This window comes from Phycodurus eques, chromosome 13, assembly GCF_024500275.1.
Source record: "Phycodurus eques isolate BA_2022a chromosome 13, UOR_Pequ_1.1, whole genome shotgun sequence".
In the NCBI taxonomy this organism is placed as follows: Eukaryota; Metazoa; Chordata; class Actinopteri; order Syngnathiformes; family Syngnathidae; genus Phycodurus; species Phycodurus eques.
In genome coordinates this window covers 10350215-10367658 of record NC_084537.1, presented here as the reverse complement: position 1 = coordinate 10367658, position 17444 = coordinate 10350215, and the positions used below count along the sequence as shown (strand labels likewise).

The 17444-nt window shown below is 38.2% G+C and overlaps 2 protein-coding genes across 2 annotated transcripts in view; both read right to left on the bottom strand.

Moving 5' to 3' along the window:
* The window catches only part of ccdc39 (coiled-coil domain containing 39), a 30164-nt gene extending 23271 nt beyond the window's left edge, over window positions 1-6893 (bottom strand). Inside the window, exons 1-12 of the mRNA XM_061694383.1 lie at window positions 6795-6893; window positions 5256-5375; window positions 5030-5176; window positions 4779-4937; window positions 4614-4706; window positions 4386-4514; window positions 3373-3564; window positions 2446-2549; window positions 2225-2357; window positions 529-723; window positions 285-452; window positions 70-207 (exon numbers count right to left, since the gene is read on the bottom strand). Of these exons, the coding sequence (XP_061550367.1) occupies window positions 70-207; window positions 285-452; window positions 529-723; window positions 2225-2357; window positions 2446-2549; window positions 3373-3564; window positions 4386-4514; window positions 4614-4706; window positions 4779-4937; window positions 5030-5176; window positions 5256-5375; window positions 6795-6893 (1677 nt within the window). The remainder of the gene's footprint in view (window positions 1-69; window positions 208-284; window positions 453-528; window positions 724-2224; window positions 2358-2445; window positions 2550-3372; window positions 3565-4385; window positions 4515-4613; window positions 4707-4778; window positions 4938-5029; window positions 5177-5255; window positions 5376-6794) is intronic.
* Window positions 6894-8328: 1435 nt separating this feature from the next.
* dcun1d1 (DCN1, defective in cullin neddylation 1, domain containing 1 (S. cerevisiae)) lies at window positions 8329-17265 on the bottom strand. Its single transcript, XM_061693799.1, has 7 exons — window positions 17213-17265; window positions 13361-13574; window positions 12753-12921; window positions 10812-10942; window positions 10633-10715; window positions 10084-10180; window positions 8329-8976 (listed from the first exon to the last, which is right to left on the bottom strand). Exons 1-7 carry the CDS (start codon window positions 17213-17215, stop codon window positions 8900-8902), a joined length of 774 nt encoding a protein of 257 aa, XP_061549783.1. The 5' UTR covers window positions 17216-17265; the 3' UTR covers window positions 8329-8899.
* Between the last annotated feature and the right edge of the window lie 179 nt (window positions 17266-17444).

Genomic DNA, 17444 nt, shown 5'->3' with positions numbered 1-17444 from the left:
TTCATACTGGTCACTGGAAAATCCATATGGAATCCTCAATCCTGCATTGCCATTGGATAAGCAGCCTACCTGTTTCTTCAGCGCGAGTTTCTTCAGCTCTCTCTCGATATTATTATTGATCAGCTTGACTTCTGCTACTTTGTTGTACAGCTCTTCCTTCTGATCAGCGGAGTCCTCCCTCTCTTTCCTCAAATAGCGAATGTCCTCCTGCCACAGGCAAAAGAATATCCAGTAAGATGTCATCATTTTGGAAAATTGGCATATAGTACTGTGCACTATCTGACCTCAGACTCCTTGATTTTGATGAGGATCTTACTGGACGTCTTCTTCCTCTCTTCGAGGAATGTGAGCAGCTCCGTGATCTTTAATTCCATCCCTATCTTTTCGTCGGAATCACCGACAACACCTTGCAGTCGTGCTAGTTTTTTATCTAAAATGATTAACTGGGAGTCCTAATGCAGATGTGGCGAATAAAGAATGTTAGAGAAAGCAGTCAGGGAGGAGTAGCTGTTTTTAAGCTATGCTTACCTTTTCATTCATGATCATCATCTGTTTGACTAAGTAGTCCTCCTGTTTGCTGAGCTGGGTTTCCAACGTGTTGATGGTGCATCTGCTCCGTAATATATGTGCCATATAATTCTTTTCCTTTTCCCTAAAGTCCTCCCCATGCTGTTTGCAGCGGACAAGCTCCTTGCCACGCTCACGTAGCTGAACTTCCAGCTCCTGGTGCACAAAACAGGACCACATGCTACATGGTAAGTAGTTAATAAAGTACAGTGTTGCCTTCTGATACAAGTTAAATTCGTTCCGTGACCAGGCTAGTAATGCAAAACACTCGCACACCCATGGAAAAAAATATTAGACCACTCTGTTCATTTTAACACCAATAGTGAAGATAGTGAAGATATTTTTTGTTGTACCAAGTGTCATTAAAAATGACACCAAGTGTACCAAGTGTCATTAAAAATAAACAAAACACCGAAGAAACAAGGGTGGTCTAATATTTTTTTGTGACTGTATGTACAGTATCTGAAATCATCTTTCCCCAATTAAAAGGAATGGAAACACCATTAGGCAGCACGGTAGCCGACCGGTTAGCACATCTGCCTTACAGTTCTGACGTCCCGGGTCTCAAATCCACCCTCGCCTCTGTGGAGTTTGCATGTTCTCCCTGTGCTTGCGTGGGTTTTCTACGGGTACTCCGGTTTCTTCCCACATCCCCAAAAACATGCGCGGTAGGTTGATTGAAGACTCTAAATTTCCCGTAGGTGTGAATGTGAGCGCGAATCGTTGTTTGTTTATATGTGCCCTGCTATTGGCTGGCGACCACTGCAGGGTATACCCCGCCTCTCGCCCGAAGATAGCTGGGATCCAGCACCCCCGCGACCCTGGTGAGGATAAGCAGTACAGAAAATGAATGCGTGGCTGGAAATACCATTAATACGTTTCAGCCTCCTTTCTCCAAGAAATAATTTGGTAATCTGTTTTTAATTTTAAAAAAAATAGTACCACATATTATTGTACTTTATAAAAACATACAATAATGACATTATTAAATAGAATGTAAAGAATAATACAGTTAATACATAATGATACACATAATACAGAATTTTAATTAAATTCAATTGACATTGGGCTGCTCCTGCTGGTGTGTGGGTCTTGGCCAGCTGGAGGCAGTATAGTACAGACATACAGATATACTGCATATGGAGGCAGTCACTCCTCAGTAAGCCGGAGTAATAGTTGTTATTCTTCGCAGAGGATAAAGAATATATGCCTGTGACTATTATTTTATCCGTCTACATGCGTTGCGCCACTGTTTAGTTAGTTGTTTTTCATTGCGTGTTGGCATTACGCTAAACAGACTTGTTACACAAAGCTGATGCTATGCGGTAGTTTTAAATACACAACGATGTATTCTCTTAGTTTTGAACGCGTGTAGCTGAAATATGCACAAGCCAAGTGCCTAAGAAAAAGACTTATGCACAAATGGGAAAATATGGCCCTTTGTATATGCATGTGTTAGTATAGATAATGAGTGAAGTGGCTAATGTGCAAACAAATGTTGTGACTTAGCAAGATTGCATGGCTTGACGTATAGCCCTAGTGACGAATTGACTCGACTTGATTTGCCTCATTTTTGCCACAGTAACGTGGGACTTGCTCGAAACATGACGGTTAAGACACGAGACGTATCGTATTTGCACATGTGTAAGTAACTTACCTTGATGGCCTGTTCCTCTTCCTTGAGGAAATTTTCCATCTGGCCAGCTCTCTCTTTCTCACTCATGGCGTTTTCAGCTTCCGATATCAGCTTCTCCTCGAGGGCAGCATTTTGGGCCCAGGTCTTAATCAGTCTGCAATCAAACCGAAATAATAATCATTATTTATCAAAGGCCTATATTGGGTTACAGCATAACACTGCGGCTGTTAAATTGGACTGACTTGTCGTTGTTGTTCCGGATGTCTTCCTTGAGCCTGCGTATGTGGGACCTCATCGAGTGCACGCTGGAGGTTGTTCTATCCAGTAAAGCTTTGCAACTTTTCCGCTGCAGACGCATGACATTACACACTGTTAATCTATAAAGCAACTAAAAATGGATCTGTCTTTAAATTAATGATATATATATATATTTTTTTATCTTAATTCCTTTCCTGAAGCCCTCTCACTTTTTTTTTTTTGCTTTGTCTTTTGATGTTAACATTTCTGTCCTAAATACCATCAGGCACTGACCTACAGTACATTTACAACCTAAATTGTAATATTTGTTCCATGAAATTGTATTAATTTATTCCCAGCAGTCATTTCGTAGCTTTTGTCTTGGCTGCACTGCTTCCAGTAAGTGAATGTTAGATTTGTTTGTCCAACCAGATTTTAGTCTCTACGTGCTGCCATGTCAATCTAATCTGCCCAGGACCTTAAGAGCCAGTAGTGTTGGCCCATGCAACTTCAACTCTTTTAACAATGTGACTCTTTCTTTAAACAATGTGATTTGTAATTAGTCCTTTGTCAGCATTTGTATTTTATTTATTTTAACCTCTGATTGGTTGGTCAGAGCAAAACTGTTCAAAGAACAAAACACACCCAGCGATCTGCACACATTAGAACATTTAATAATCAGAATCTCTGGTGAGTATGATTTATTTTATTTACATTTGTTATGTGTTTGTAATGTTATTAGAAATATATTGGTTCTAAACTGCTCCAAATGATGTACGTGGCACAGTTGCATGCTGTTATATTTTCCTTTTGTACACTATTGATGGTTTCTATAACTCCAAGGTGTTAGGAGGTGGATTAACTCGGTCGGGTAAGTCCCCAGTGAAGGCCCAGGTACCAAAAGCACCACCCTCCACCGCCTTCCACATTACCTCATCCTGCATCTCAACGTAATTCCTCTCCTGCTCCTTGAAGGTCAGTCGCAGTTTTGCAGCTCGTTGATTGGCTGCGGTCAACTTCTTCTCTTTGTCCTTGTTGTCGTTGAACTGGGAGTCCTGCAAGTGCCTCATTTCCGTCAAAGTGCCATTCCTTTCTCTGATGATCTGGTTGGTCTCTGCAAGTTTCTGGATTGATGGAGGGACAAGGGACTACATTTGGGCATGTGTTCACATTGTGTTGGTTGATAATGTTTAGTACAGTAATCCCCACACTGCATTGCGGTCCACCTCTCGGGGTCCTGATATAGTGCCAATTTTTACTGTTTGGGTCAAATGTTACCCATTCTGAAATTTGACAGCAATAAAAATAGTACACAAGAAATGTCATTATTTCACCCTGAAATTTGCTGACCTTTACTAATTTTTAAAATGACGTTCTTTCGTCCAGGTGCTACAAAGGTCACAGGTCAAATTTAACCTGTGTCTACGGAAGTGAATTTGTAAGGCGAGGAAATTGTTAAATCAAGAAAAATGCTGGTAATGGTGGGAATCTTGAAAATGTAGATGCCATAAATGTGTAGATTTTATTTTATTTTTTATAGGACAGTGGTAGCTTGAAAAAGTCTAAGAACTGTCTGTGTTTCCACCACATTTATACAGGGTCCTGCAGAAACATCCACCATGCAAAGGTCATGGGAGAATCTCAAAACAGTGTAAGAGTATAACAGCGTAAGAATGATCATCCATAAGTAGGATATCACATTGTTTGATTGATGTTTCCAAAAACGAGTGGCGTAAAATACATAAAATACACTTTTTCTTTACTAAGATCTAAAGATTAAGGATTAATCATCCATTTATTAATGTTAGACAGGATATGAATACATTTTGAAAAGGGCCGTAAGATTAATAATTTTAAATTCATTTGCCACATACTTTGTACGCATGGAAAATGAACAGTATGGCAAAAACGTGTATGAACAGGAGATAACGAGATAGTTTGTTACCAGAGCACACTGGTGCATATATGCATCTCTTTGCTTCATCTGTTGGATGGTGTTTTCCCATTGGTGGATGATCTGCTCAGTTTCCACGTGAGCCTGCTGCAAATTCTCAGTCGTTTTGTCTAAAGCGATCTGAGAAGAAAAAGCAACAAAAACAAATGGTTAACAATTATCAATTGTACTTTTCCTTTTCATTTCTTTTTTCTGTATATTTTTGTTTGTGTTCAGTACCTGTACGGCTAAGGTTTCTGTCATTTCCTTGTCGAGTGCTTTGCGCTTTTTATTCCCCTCCACTGTTGTCCTCTCAATGGCCAAAGTAAGTGACTGTGGGACAGACAATTTAGTTGAGAATGATTCCGCAAAGCAAAGAAATGTTTCACCTAAGTGCAGAAATACCTTGATCCTCTGCTCATCCTGATGTGAGTACTTCATAATGGCCATCATGTCATCATCTTTTATGGTCGACTCCTCCAAAAAAGAACTCATGGCCCGCTGGTCCCAGTTCATTTGCAACCGAAATTGCTCCAGCTTCTGTTTAGCCTTTAAGATGTGTTTCTGAGCAAATGGGCAAAAGGTTAATCGTCATATTTTGCCAACTTCTTTGTGATGTTTCAAATTAAAATAAACAAGCTATGGCTGTTATTCACCTCAAGAGTTTTTGTCTTTTCAGCCAAATATTGAAGATCATTTTCCATCTTAGTATTTTCTTGCCCCAGACGGCCCTTTTCTCTTTCGGCAATGGCGGTAAGGTGTTTCTCCAAATCTTCTTCTCTGTCTTTGGCTCTGCACAGAGCCTTTGCACAACAATCAGCGTTATTGTTGAGTCAATTCCCAAAAGGCTTACATTTTTTGGGCTTAATCAGGCAAACCTACCTCTGTGAGTTCCAGCTCCTTTTTTGCATTTTTCAGGCAATCGACTCCTAATTGCGATTTTTCTCGGTTAGTCTCGCGTTTGTTTTTCAGTTTCAAGAGCTCCCTCTTTATATCACATATCTGTAGGAGCAGAGAACAAACATTGCAATGGAGAATTCCCAACAAGTTTTGCTTGTATACTTGCTGTTGATCATTTCCACACAAAACAAAAGGGAATAAAATAGTGTTGCGACCAGTGGTTCTCAAAGTATTGTCCCCAGATCCCTAAGCGTCCGCGAGCCGTGTAGCTTGGGGGTACACAAAATTAATTGCAATAAATAAACCAATTACTTCTCCCTACTTTAGCTTTGGGACCATTAAAAATGCTGATGCAGTATGATTGTGACTTATCACCACATAAATCTGACATCCAGAAATATATATATTTTTTTTTTTTCAGAAAAAAAAAGTATATTAGCACAGGACTAAAGTCCTACTTCTCTCAAGAAAAGGTGTATATTTTCAAAACTTTCATCTATTTTTGGGGGAGAATTAAAAAGTGTAATATTGCAAGAATAAAGTTGTATTTTTGAAATTCACTTGATAAAATGAATTTCTTGCCTCTTTAAACTTTGTCATCCTGTCACCACTTTATCTCGGAAAAATTCAACTTTATTCTTATAACATCACGCCTTTTTTCCTCTAAGAAAGATACATTTGTTATCATACCATGACGACTTTTTGCTCAAAAACAGGCAACATTTTAATTCCTATGACAATTATGGGCACTGGTGAAAGTGATTAATTGGCATGAGCATTAATGATTAAAAACATTCTCCCACGTAAGGGATCCATGGACCCAAAATGTTTGAGAATCCTTGCTTGATATACAGTGGATATAAAAAGTCTGCATACCCTGGTACAAATGCTAGTTTTTTTTAATAAACAGTAAAAAAAATGTTTTAAATGGAATTAAAAAAAAAAGAGACCAAGATAAATCATTCAAAAACGTTTCCCACCATTAATGTGATCTATAAACTGCACAACACAATTGATTTTTTGAAATCTGTTTGAGAGGAAAGTAAAAATAAACAACTGAGATAATATGGTTGCACAAGTGTGCATACCCTCTTATTACTGGGCTGTGTTCAGAATTAACTAATGACATACAAACTCATGCTAAATGGGAGTCAGCACACACCTCCCACCATTTAAAGGGACTCTTACAGTATTAAGCCCAAATAAAGTTCAGATGTTCAAGTAGGGTTTTTTTCTGACGTTTTTTGCTTTCTTCTTCCTGAACGTTTCGTGCTAACACTGGCTGCTATTTGGAACTGTTCATAATTCTCTCCACCTTTACTAAGGCACCATTTCCAGCTGAATAAAAGTGTTTTTTTTTTCTTTTTAAATAAGAGTTGTACAAATTACTGGTCACATTAAGAGTGGAAAAGGATTTGAAGTGATTCATTAAAAATATGACACTGCATTTGCAGTTAAGAAAAAGTATGTATTTAACATATCCGTCCGTGGTATTGAGAAATAAATCAGGACCATACTCACCTCGTCTATTAAAGCCTTGTTTTCATTGTTGAGTACTGGGAGTGCGTAGTGCTGCTCCCACCCCATCTCTGATAAAACCTTTGCTGCGAATGCAGCCATATTTATTTAATGCAATTTAAGTTTCTATATTGAGAGCGATTTCTTTCGTCGCCTGATGTGAGCGCACATCAAAACCTAGAAATATTTCCCCCGTCTCCCTAGAGCAACGGATTGTACGACATCGCAAGTTGGTGTCGTAGTCATTCTCTCTGATGATGTCATCACAGGGATGTGTCATTTGAAAGGCAACAGTTTGGAGGGTGCTTTATGACATGGCACTGCTAGATGCTCTCCTTGCTAAACTAGGACGACTACTAAACTACATCTCTTGTCACCTAGCAACCACCACAGATGGAGGGGTGCAGTAGGATGCACTGTACTTAAACAGAAGTACAGATACTTGTGCAAACAAACAAAAAAGACTGGGAATATAATGAAAGAGGTACTTTTTCAAGAATATAAAGTGCATATAAAAAGTCTACACACCCCACAGGTTATTGCGATTTTAAAAAATGAGCCCAAGTTAAATCATTTCAAAACATTTCCCACCATTAATGGGACCTATACCCTGTACAAACCAATAGATTTTTTTTAAAACTTCTTTCAATAGTGCAAGTAAAAATAGACAATTGAGATAATGTGGTTGCCCAATTGTGCACACCCTCTTATAACTGGGATGTGACTCTTCAGAATTAACAAATCACATTTAAACTTATGTTAAATGTAAGTCAGCACACAGCTTCCATCATTTAAAGTGCCTCCAAAAATTTCCCAAATAATGTTCAGTTGTTCTTGTAGGCTTTCCTTACTTTTTTTTCTTCCCCACTTTCTAGTAGAAGCCTGAAGATATTGACCTAACACTGACTGCTAGTTGGAACTGTACATAACTCACTCCACCTTGAAGGCCCCAGTTCCAAATATTTAAAAAAAAAAACAATTCTATTGCATTCAGAGATTATAGGTAATAATAGTGGATAATGTTTTGAAACGATTCATCTTGGTCTCATTTTTTTACATCACAAAAACCTGGGACATGAACAAGGGTGTGTATACTTTTTATATCCATTGTTGGCCCTATTTTCTTGAGAATAAAGCAGACCTTTTTAGAATAAAAGGTGCAATATCATTTTTTAAGGTATTTTTTTTATTGTTAATCTTTGTTGAAACTGACTTTTTTTCCCCCCCATGACGACTTTTCTCCATTTTGTCATTTTCAAAACTAATACTTATTTTGGTTATAATTTGCAGCTGTGTAGACCAGCACTAAGAAAACAATATCTTTGTGCAGGTGTCCTCAATGTTGTGGCCAGCAAATGTCCAATACTAATTTACCTTAAGTCTCAATCATTCCCCTTTTAAACATGCCATCCACAGATGGGAGGAACTAGAAGACATCTTCCAAAGATTGACCTCATTTAACCTGAGCCTGAAAGTTTAAGAACGTATTCATCACGCAGAGGCTGTTGAGAACAGCTTCGAAGCACACAAGGCAGGCTGCTTCAAAAACTGAAACATTTATTTTACGTTCAAAGAAACAGCATTGATCTTGGAAAAAAAAAAATTAAGATTAATGTTCATACGGAATAGTCACAGAGATGTATCATAAAACAAAAATCTGGATGCCACTCAGAAGTCAAATTAAAAGTCATTATTAAAGAATGTTTACATTATAGGTCAAGAGTGTGTGTTGACATTTGAGCAGAGCCCAAACACATCCAAAAACTGACATGGTGCCTCGTCTTGCTTGGCTTCGGCGCGCACACACACACACACACACACACACACGCACGCACACGCACACGCACGCACACACACACACACACACGCACACACACACAAAAAAAGCCCAATATGGTAGATAACAGCGTCAAACCACCACAAGTTGACCAACAAAGTGATATGCATGTACATACACGAACACACACACACACACGTGTATGTATATATAAAGTCTCTGCTGTGTAAAATATTTCAGTCCTGAGGATTGAAAAGGCAACGTAGTTGTCAGCTCAGTGTGGGCCACGTGTTCTTTTCTCTAGTTTGTGTGGGCTGTTGTTAAGAGGAGCTCAAACTGCAGTACTTTTGGTCCCGATGTGCGGTCGTGCAAACTCCACAAAGTCATCAATGAGTACCGGCCATGCTCCTGATGGAGGGGGAAAGAAATACATGTCTTGAGGCCAGGATGTTTAACAGTGACAGTCAAATTAGGTGAAGTACAATCCTACTTTTATTAAAAAATAATAATAATAATAAAATAAAATTTAAAAAAATTAATGGGGGGAAATGTTACTACAAGCTACTTTTTGTAACATTATGCAACTGTGCCTCACAGTTCCTTATTCACTGCATATTTGAGTCTGGTCTTACTTTATTGTTTTTTTATTTTGAAACAAACAAACGGAGTTCCACTTCAATTTTCTTGTACAATGGAACCTTAACTTACGAGTCTTCCAACTTATGAGTTTTTCCAGATATTTTGTCTTGAATTGAGAGCACAAATTTGAGTTACGGGCACTAGCTATGTTGGCCGCAAACTTCACAACAAGAAGCAGTTTGGCAGATAGTGAACAATTCTTCAGAAGAGGCTAGTTGAGGTTTATTTTAAAAATAAACATAAAACAAAGATAATTAGACATTGTGTATTTAAGCAAACGACTAATTCCGCCACCTTAATGCTATCACACAACGCAAAATTCTATAGAAAGCCTAACAAAACAAGCATCAAGGTTGCATTAATTATAACCCGTTAAACAACTTAATTTGAACACAAAGAAGGCACACGTTGCACTGCTCATCCAGACCGAGCATACAACAATCCTCACAGGCATATATTCTTTAGCCTCTGCGAAAAATGCCACATTGTATTGCAGCTTAGTTAGTCTTCTGCCAACTGTCATGCTGCACTAACTACTTAATTATTTACATTCAATTTAGGATATTACGATACATTTTTATAAAATGCAAAAAAATAAAGACTTTTTGGGGGGGGGGGGGGGCTAAGTGCACTGCATTGGATTAATTGCATTTTCATGCATTCCAATGGGGAAAGATGATTTGAAATATGAGTGTTTTAAATTACAAGCGTAATCTCGGAATGACAATCTCGTAAATCAAGTCATCACTGTATTTGCACCATACAAGGACATTAAAGGCATTCTATTCTATTTTATGTACATTTCATAGAGTTCACAATTCTATGCACGCGTACGGTGGACATGTAATTAAAAAAACATTTAAATGCAGGACGAACCTTCCTCATCATAATTGGACATGTCGTCTGTGATCATTGTGCTGAAGTCTAGCAGCAGGTTCCATGTGTCTTTTGGAATTGATCTTTTGTGATGCTCCTGCAACATCAAAACATGAAGTCAAGGTCAAGCCATTGGTGAGATATAGTATATATGGTGAGTTTTCACGAGAATATACTGTCGTATATGTCGTATACTTTGAAAGCACTGACATATTACCTGGATTCTCTGTGCCCAGCCATAAGTCATTACATTATCATTATTTTTACCTGTGTGTGTCTGTGTGTGTGTGTGGGCGTGCGTGCGTGGATGAGGGGTAGGAGGGAATTGCATGTCATTGTATAAAAAGTACTTTATAAATACAGTTTTATTTGATATCTACGAATTCTCTTTGGCTGGGTTTACACTGCAGAGCCAAGTGGCTAATTCCGATTTAATGGCCATCTGACATACATTACTCACAAAAAGATAGGAATAACATGTAGTCGAACGATCTCGTACAAAATGTGAAGAAACATTGGAAAGGTGCACACTGGGAGCGCGGTACTTACAACTAAAAATGTTTTCCACAGGTCGAGAAACTTGAATCTTCCATCCAATACTAAATTCCAATATGCAATAGCCATTTCTAAATCTATGAGAAAACAACAAAAGGAAAAAACAATTGAAAATAGACATTACTAATACAAGGTTATAGTCATTCATTTGGTGCATCACAGTTCATTGTTACCTAAACCTTTCTGACCAGGATTCTTCGCAAAATTAAATGTAAACTGGTAAAAGTCCTTAAATCTTCCTTGGTCTTTTAACTCTTGTTCCATCTTGGGGAGTTGAGCTTTTAGCTTGTCGATACTGTCACACCTGAGGAGACACAATGCACTCAACAATATGACAATAATTCTGACATGCATGGGGCAAAATAAAAAAATAAATACAAATACAAAAAACTGCCATCCATCCCTTTTCCATACCGCTATCCTCACTTCGGTCGCAGGCGTGCTGACTTTGGGAGAGAGACGGGGTACACCCTGAACTGGTCGCCAACCAAACGCAGGGCACATATATTTTACAGCAATTGAACTGATATCATCATATAAAGCTGCAGCCTGAAACATTTTTAACGAGTCCACTGGTGCCCCGACTTACGGGTGACCGACTTGAGAGTTTTGAGATACGAGCTGTCCCTCAGCCAATTTTGTGCTTTGACTTGCGAGCAAAACGTTTAGATTACGAGCGCTAGATGGTAGCAGTGAACTCAATTCACGTCACAACAAGCAGCACTTTAGCAGATAATCAACTCGAAAAAGAGGCTTCAAGTATTTTATTGTCAAATCCCAGTTGTTGAAGTTTACCATCAAGCTAAAGCTGAAAGAAATACGGGAGCAGTCAAAAAGTAATGAGACCAATTTAATTTAACCTACTTAGAATTGAAATGAGTCACTGATGGTGTAGTGGTACATTCGCTTGACTTTGGCGCAGCGCAGCGTGGGTTAAGTTCCCACATAGTGACGGTGTGAATGTGAGTGCGAATGGTTGTCTATTCGTGCCGCTGCTGGCGGCAATTATGTGTAGGTTATATTAAATTGAGCTCATTACTTTTTGACTCCCCCTCGTAGAATCTGGATGCTACTCTGCAGTCAAAACCTTCTAGAATCGATGTTGCTTTGTTATGACCCTTTAAGTAACAGATATAGGAACACAAACGGTGCCACATCACGTGCACAAACACTATAACAACACTCACAGGCATAGGTGACCCTACAGCATGAAATCCGTTCGAAAGTTGCAAAGCCGTGTTTTGTTTGATGTGAATTTTCATCTTATTGCCTCAAAAAAAAATGCTTTTACTGAGAGGGTACCACGAAATCTCCATGAGAAAAGTCCCACAACGATGAGAAATCAATGACGCAAATCGGCTGCTGCCGTTCGCAAAACAAGGAAAACCACATCATGTCTGGTATCAGCAGAAAGGTTGGGGCTCTCTGCAGCCGCAGATTTAATTCAAGTGTACGTCATTACACGTGAATCAACAAGAGGCCGTAATACAGTCCCTCGTGGTGTAAACAACACATTCTTATTGCAAGGCTAACGTTAAAACACCGCTTCCGGTCTTTATACGGACATATCTTCTCCAAAATGTTACCCGACTACCACGATCGATACATCAGTGGAAAGCATTTAAATGCCTATTCATTAAATTTATATCTCAAAACACAGCCATGCGACTTCTGATCGGTTTCGTGGTGGAGGGTCACATATATTATTTATCCTCTGAGAAAAAACAACTCAACCATTACTGCATCTTATTGAGCAGGTGCGACCGTCGTCTTTATTTATATCCGTATGTCTATAGTGCACTCCTCCCTGTTGGCCAAGTTGCACACACCAGAAGGAGCCGCACACTTAATCTTGATGCAGAAATTGTTAAATGTTTTACATTCTTTTTAATTATGTCTTTACTGTATTTATGAAGTACAATACTCGAGTGCTATTTTTCTCAGCAATAAACATGCTCAAAATATTGTTCTGGGGTTTTAATGGAGGGATAGAACAGATTAATGGCATTTTCATTAATATCAATGGTGAAAGATTATTTTAGATATTTAGAGTGTTGTGAGTTTGGAATAAAATAAACTAATAAGTCAAGGCACTACTGGATCTAAATCCTCACCCTTGTTCTGTCATGCCGTCCATGAACTCCTGTTTCGAGAACTCGCACTGTGTCGCGGCCCTGAACTTCCAAGCGATGAGAAGAACACTTATACTGGCAGGGTCTAAACTGAGGTCGTCACAAAACTGCTGAATCCCTTCGATGCCAATCTTGTTGTCGTCGTGAGGATCTGAGTGGAAAGGTTTTCAATGAAAATTATTACATTCATATTGGAGTGATTCCCAACCACTGTAACATAAGAGATCAGCAGGAGTATCACAGGAAATTATCCAATTTTACATAACTTGTCCAAAAACTACTGTTAATCTACGACAAGTAATGTATCTTTGTTCATCTATCTATGCAGGCGCAGATTTCACACACAAGTAAATTTGGAAATAAATTGAGACGAGATCATTAATTGCAGTACATTTTGTTGCATTTTTGTTTAGTGGTGTGCAGTGACTTTTTTTAGAAAATAAAATATGTGCCGTGGCTCAATAAAGGTTGAGAAACACTGGTTTGGTGTAGTACTTTGTGATCAATCTTTCTGCGATCCTAGAACAAGATTATTTGAATGCATATATATCCTGAATGTATTTGTGTATAACATTTTCTTATTTACATACCTCTATATCTGTTGTACAGTTGCTCAAGCTTCTTCTTGTCTAAAGCCCCTTTTAAAGTGGAAACATACAGCTCTGGATTTTGGAAAAACTTGTCTGTGGCCACCTCTAGTTTCCAGTCATGCTGCGACAGACAGACCAATGCAGTCTTTTCGTTGGATTGCGTGAAAATCATGAACTGGCGAATTTTATCCTTCTGTGAGGACTTCAGCTTGTTCTGCAAAAAAAAAAAAAGAAAGAACACAACCACATCAAGACAAACGTGGGAATCAGCTGTAGCAAGCAACCACAATTCTATTCTCATATAGTGGTGGGAAGTAACAAAGCACAAATACAATGCTACCTACTGAAGCTTTATTTTCTTCTTAGTACCATAACAATGAAAGTTAATAAAAGAGGACTTTTTTTCATGGTGCCAAGTTTTCAAAACCGGTATTGCATATAACTAACAGTAAAAATTCAATGTTCCTTTTTCCTTTTGTATTGAAATATCTCGACTTATGAGTACCACAATTCACGTATCAAGGCAGCACTGTAAATTGAGATATGAGAATGTTATGGGAACAAATCAAACTTGTAAGTCAAGGTAACATATAGAGGTTTTTTTTTTGATCATCGATTAATCATTTAGAAACATTGTTTACCGTAATTTCTCGTGTATAATGCGCATTTCCCCGCCCAAAAAAAATAAATAATCAATGGTGCGCATTATACATAGGTATAGGGGGAAATGAAAAAGACTTTCCCATTATATAAATGTATGCCGCCATCTAGGTGTTATGAAAAAGCGGTACACATTCATTTCAAATATGCCACCGCCACCTAGAGGTTATGAGAAAGATGTACACTTTCATTCTAATATGCCAGCGCCACCTAGAGGTTATTGAAAAGGTGTAGCCTACACTTTTATTCCAATATGACAGGGCTACGTATGACTGCATAATATGTGCAGTTGTGCTCATAAGTTTACATACCCTGGCTGAATTATCAAAAAATATATATATATATATTTAAATGCAACTGATGACTGAACAACAACAATCATTAATTTCTTTATGGTTATGTTTTGTTTGATGATAATGCTTATCTGAAATTCTTGACAGTTTAATTTGAATCCAATTAAAATAAAACTAAATGTGTTTCGCCTGGCCCTTCATGTTTTCTTTAAAAAATTAGAAGTACCCATCTTACAAATTCTGCCTGTGAAACCAAAAACATGAGCACAACTGTGTGTTTTCTCATTAACTAAATAAAAGTAGGGCTGTGAATTTCAAAATAAGAGCAAGTAAATGAAAAGAAAGTATTACGTGTTCAAAAAAAGTGCTTAACTTAATAATTATTTGAAAAAAAATGGAAAAAAAATACAGATAATACTTTATATTTTTATCATATGGGTAGAAGCCAAATCACGCATTGTAAAAAATGCATGATACATAGGTAGAAGGGTTTTCCAGAATTTGTAGGTCAACTTTGGGGGTAAGTATTATACATGGGTGCGCATTATACATGGGAAATTATGGTAACCTAAAATTGTCCAAATCCTCAGAATTTCAGCCTTTCAACTGTGAATATTCTCCATGAAAGCGTACTGATTATCTTTGTGTTTAATCAAAATAAGACATTTGCAATCATTTGCTTTTATTTTGGAAAGCAATCATCATTTTTGCCGATTTTCTGACGTTACAGACCAAACCAGTAACTGAATCATAATCAATTTGTTTGTGCAATTCCTACACTGTCAATTTGAAATAATGTCCTGTTTTTGAATAATGAGACGGAAATGTATTCTTTTTTTTTTATCAGACTCATGGATAAATTGAAAAATAATGGACAGATGAATCTATTATTCAAATTATCATCAGTTCCAGACCTAGTAACTTTGTAAATTGAGTTACAAGCTTGGTCACAGAACAAATAAAACTAGCAACGTAACAAGTGGCCACCATCTTGGTGGAATTTTCTAAGAGACATGCAATGTGCACTTTAAATGCCTCAAAATTTCACCTTTAACAAATTAATTCACAAAAAAATAATAATAATTGACTGCTGATATACATGACCTATTCTACTGCCCACACTGTTCTTCCACCAATAATGTTCCATTTGTACAGAGCCACAGACATGACATGAGGGGGGAAAAAAAAATAATAATAATATCTCTTGCGCACGAGCTACTACATCGTGCGCATGAACAACTACTTTGTGCACACAAACTACCACTTTGTGCGCACGAAATAGTTATTCTCTGCGTACGAAGTAGTTGTTTGTGCTCACGAAATAGTTACAGGGTCTCCATACTGAACAGGAGGGTAAGGAAATCGAGCGCACCCTCTTTCAAAGTTGAAAGTCGAGGCAGAGTTGCAGTTCCGACAAACACACAAAGAGTAGTCTACTACTCACTGTAACGAAGTAGCAAACATAGACCCAATCAAATAACTGCCTAAATGTAGAATAATAAGATATTGACTAGAACATGATAAGAAAATAAACTTACCCTGAAGCCATCGCATGTGTCTTGCAGTTTCGGCTGCATCGTTTGTAACAAGTCCGTAAAAGTGCGCTCGATTTGGTTACCCTCCAGTCCAGTACGGAGCCACGGCTTTTTCGTGCGTACGCTGGAACTATTTCGTGCGCACAAATTAGTAGCTCGTGCGCACGAACTAGTATTTATTGATTTTTTTAATTTACGTCATGTCTGGGGCTCCGTACATTTTCCCTAGAGTTTCAGGGTGAATTACACTGTTCAAAAAAATCACAGGAATTTTCACCCATCGAAATCTCTCAATTTCGGCCCATACGAGCGGTGGAAATCTTTCCCGAAACTTTTCACCATCAGAGAAGGGGTTCCCTTGAGTAGCAGATGAAATGAGACGGTCGAGGAGATATGTTGAAAAATAATGGCGTTTCACTGTTTTACTATAATTTGAATCAGAATTTTGGTGATTCCCCAAAAAGGCAATTTTTTTCCCCACACAAAAAAACTCAATTTCTCTGGGACCTATCATCTGATTTTCTAAGTTTTTGTTTTACAGGTTGAAATGGCTTGTCCAACCAGACTCAGCATTTTGGGCAAATCTTGTCACATTGCTAATTAAACTCAAAAGTCAAGGGACCACTGTAAAGTGAGATAATAAAAAATAGGTCACGGAACAAATTAAAATCGTAAGAAAAGGCACCACTGTTAACTGCGTTACGAGCATTGGTCACGGAACAAATTAAACTCCTGCTTGTGGGAGTTACTTAAGTACATTTCAGTCTGTACTTCTTTACTTTTACAGTTTGGTCCAGAAGTTGAATGAGTACTTCTACTTGTACCAGTCTTTTTTTTTTAACTACAGCATCTATACTTCTACTTAAATACAGAGTGAGAGTACTTTCACTACCTCTGCTCTTATTTGCAATGTGTGGGGGGGGGGGCGCCAAGGCAAATTGACTGACTTCATAACATGGGAGGGGAGCCTAGCTCCATCAACACCCAAACACACACATTTCACTTATCACACGCCAGAACGCTGTTTGACAGCTGTGACCAACTGATCAGCATTTGTTTGAGGAAGGATACACCTTGTCAAAAGCCGGCAGACAACACTACAAGACTGTCATTTGACAAAAGAGTGTAGAAAGAACTCTGATAAGTTGGCATCCAAAACCCTTTAGCAGCTTGGCTAGCTCATAGGACGAGTTAGCCTCATTACCTTCAGCTAGTTAGCGCAGGCTAAGCGCGTTAGGTACGTTTTGGGGTGAGCCAGAAGGTCTCTTTAAGGCAATTAAGTCGGTTAGTTGACAAGACGCATCACGTTTTCGTTATCAATGACATTTAATGCGCATACTAACCCAACAAGTAAGATTTCTTACCATGTTTGTCTTTGCTCGGCTCCCTTTCCTCCCATCCAGCTGGCTAAAGCGTGTAAAAGTTGTCACAGAAACAAGGAAGGTTCCGGTCGACTTTTCAAACTAAAGTGTTATTTTCGTTTTTAATCATTCAGCGAATATTTACCTAGAAATAATTTCATTAAATAATGCGATTCCTGTACATATTTTTTTCAATTTATGATGTATGTAGTGAAAAAAAAACGTTGGCTATAAA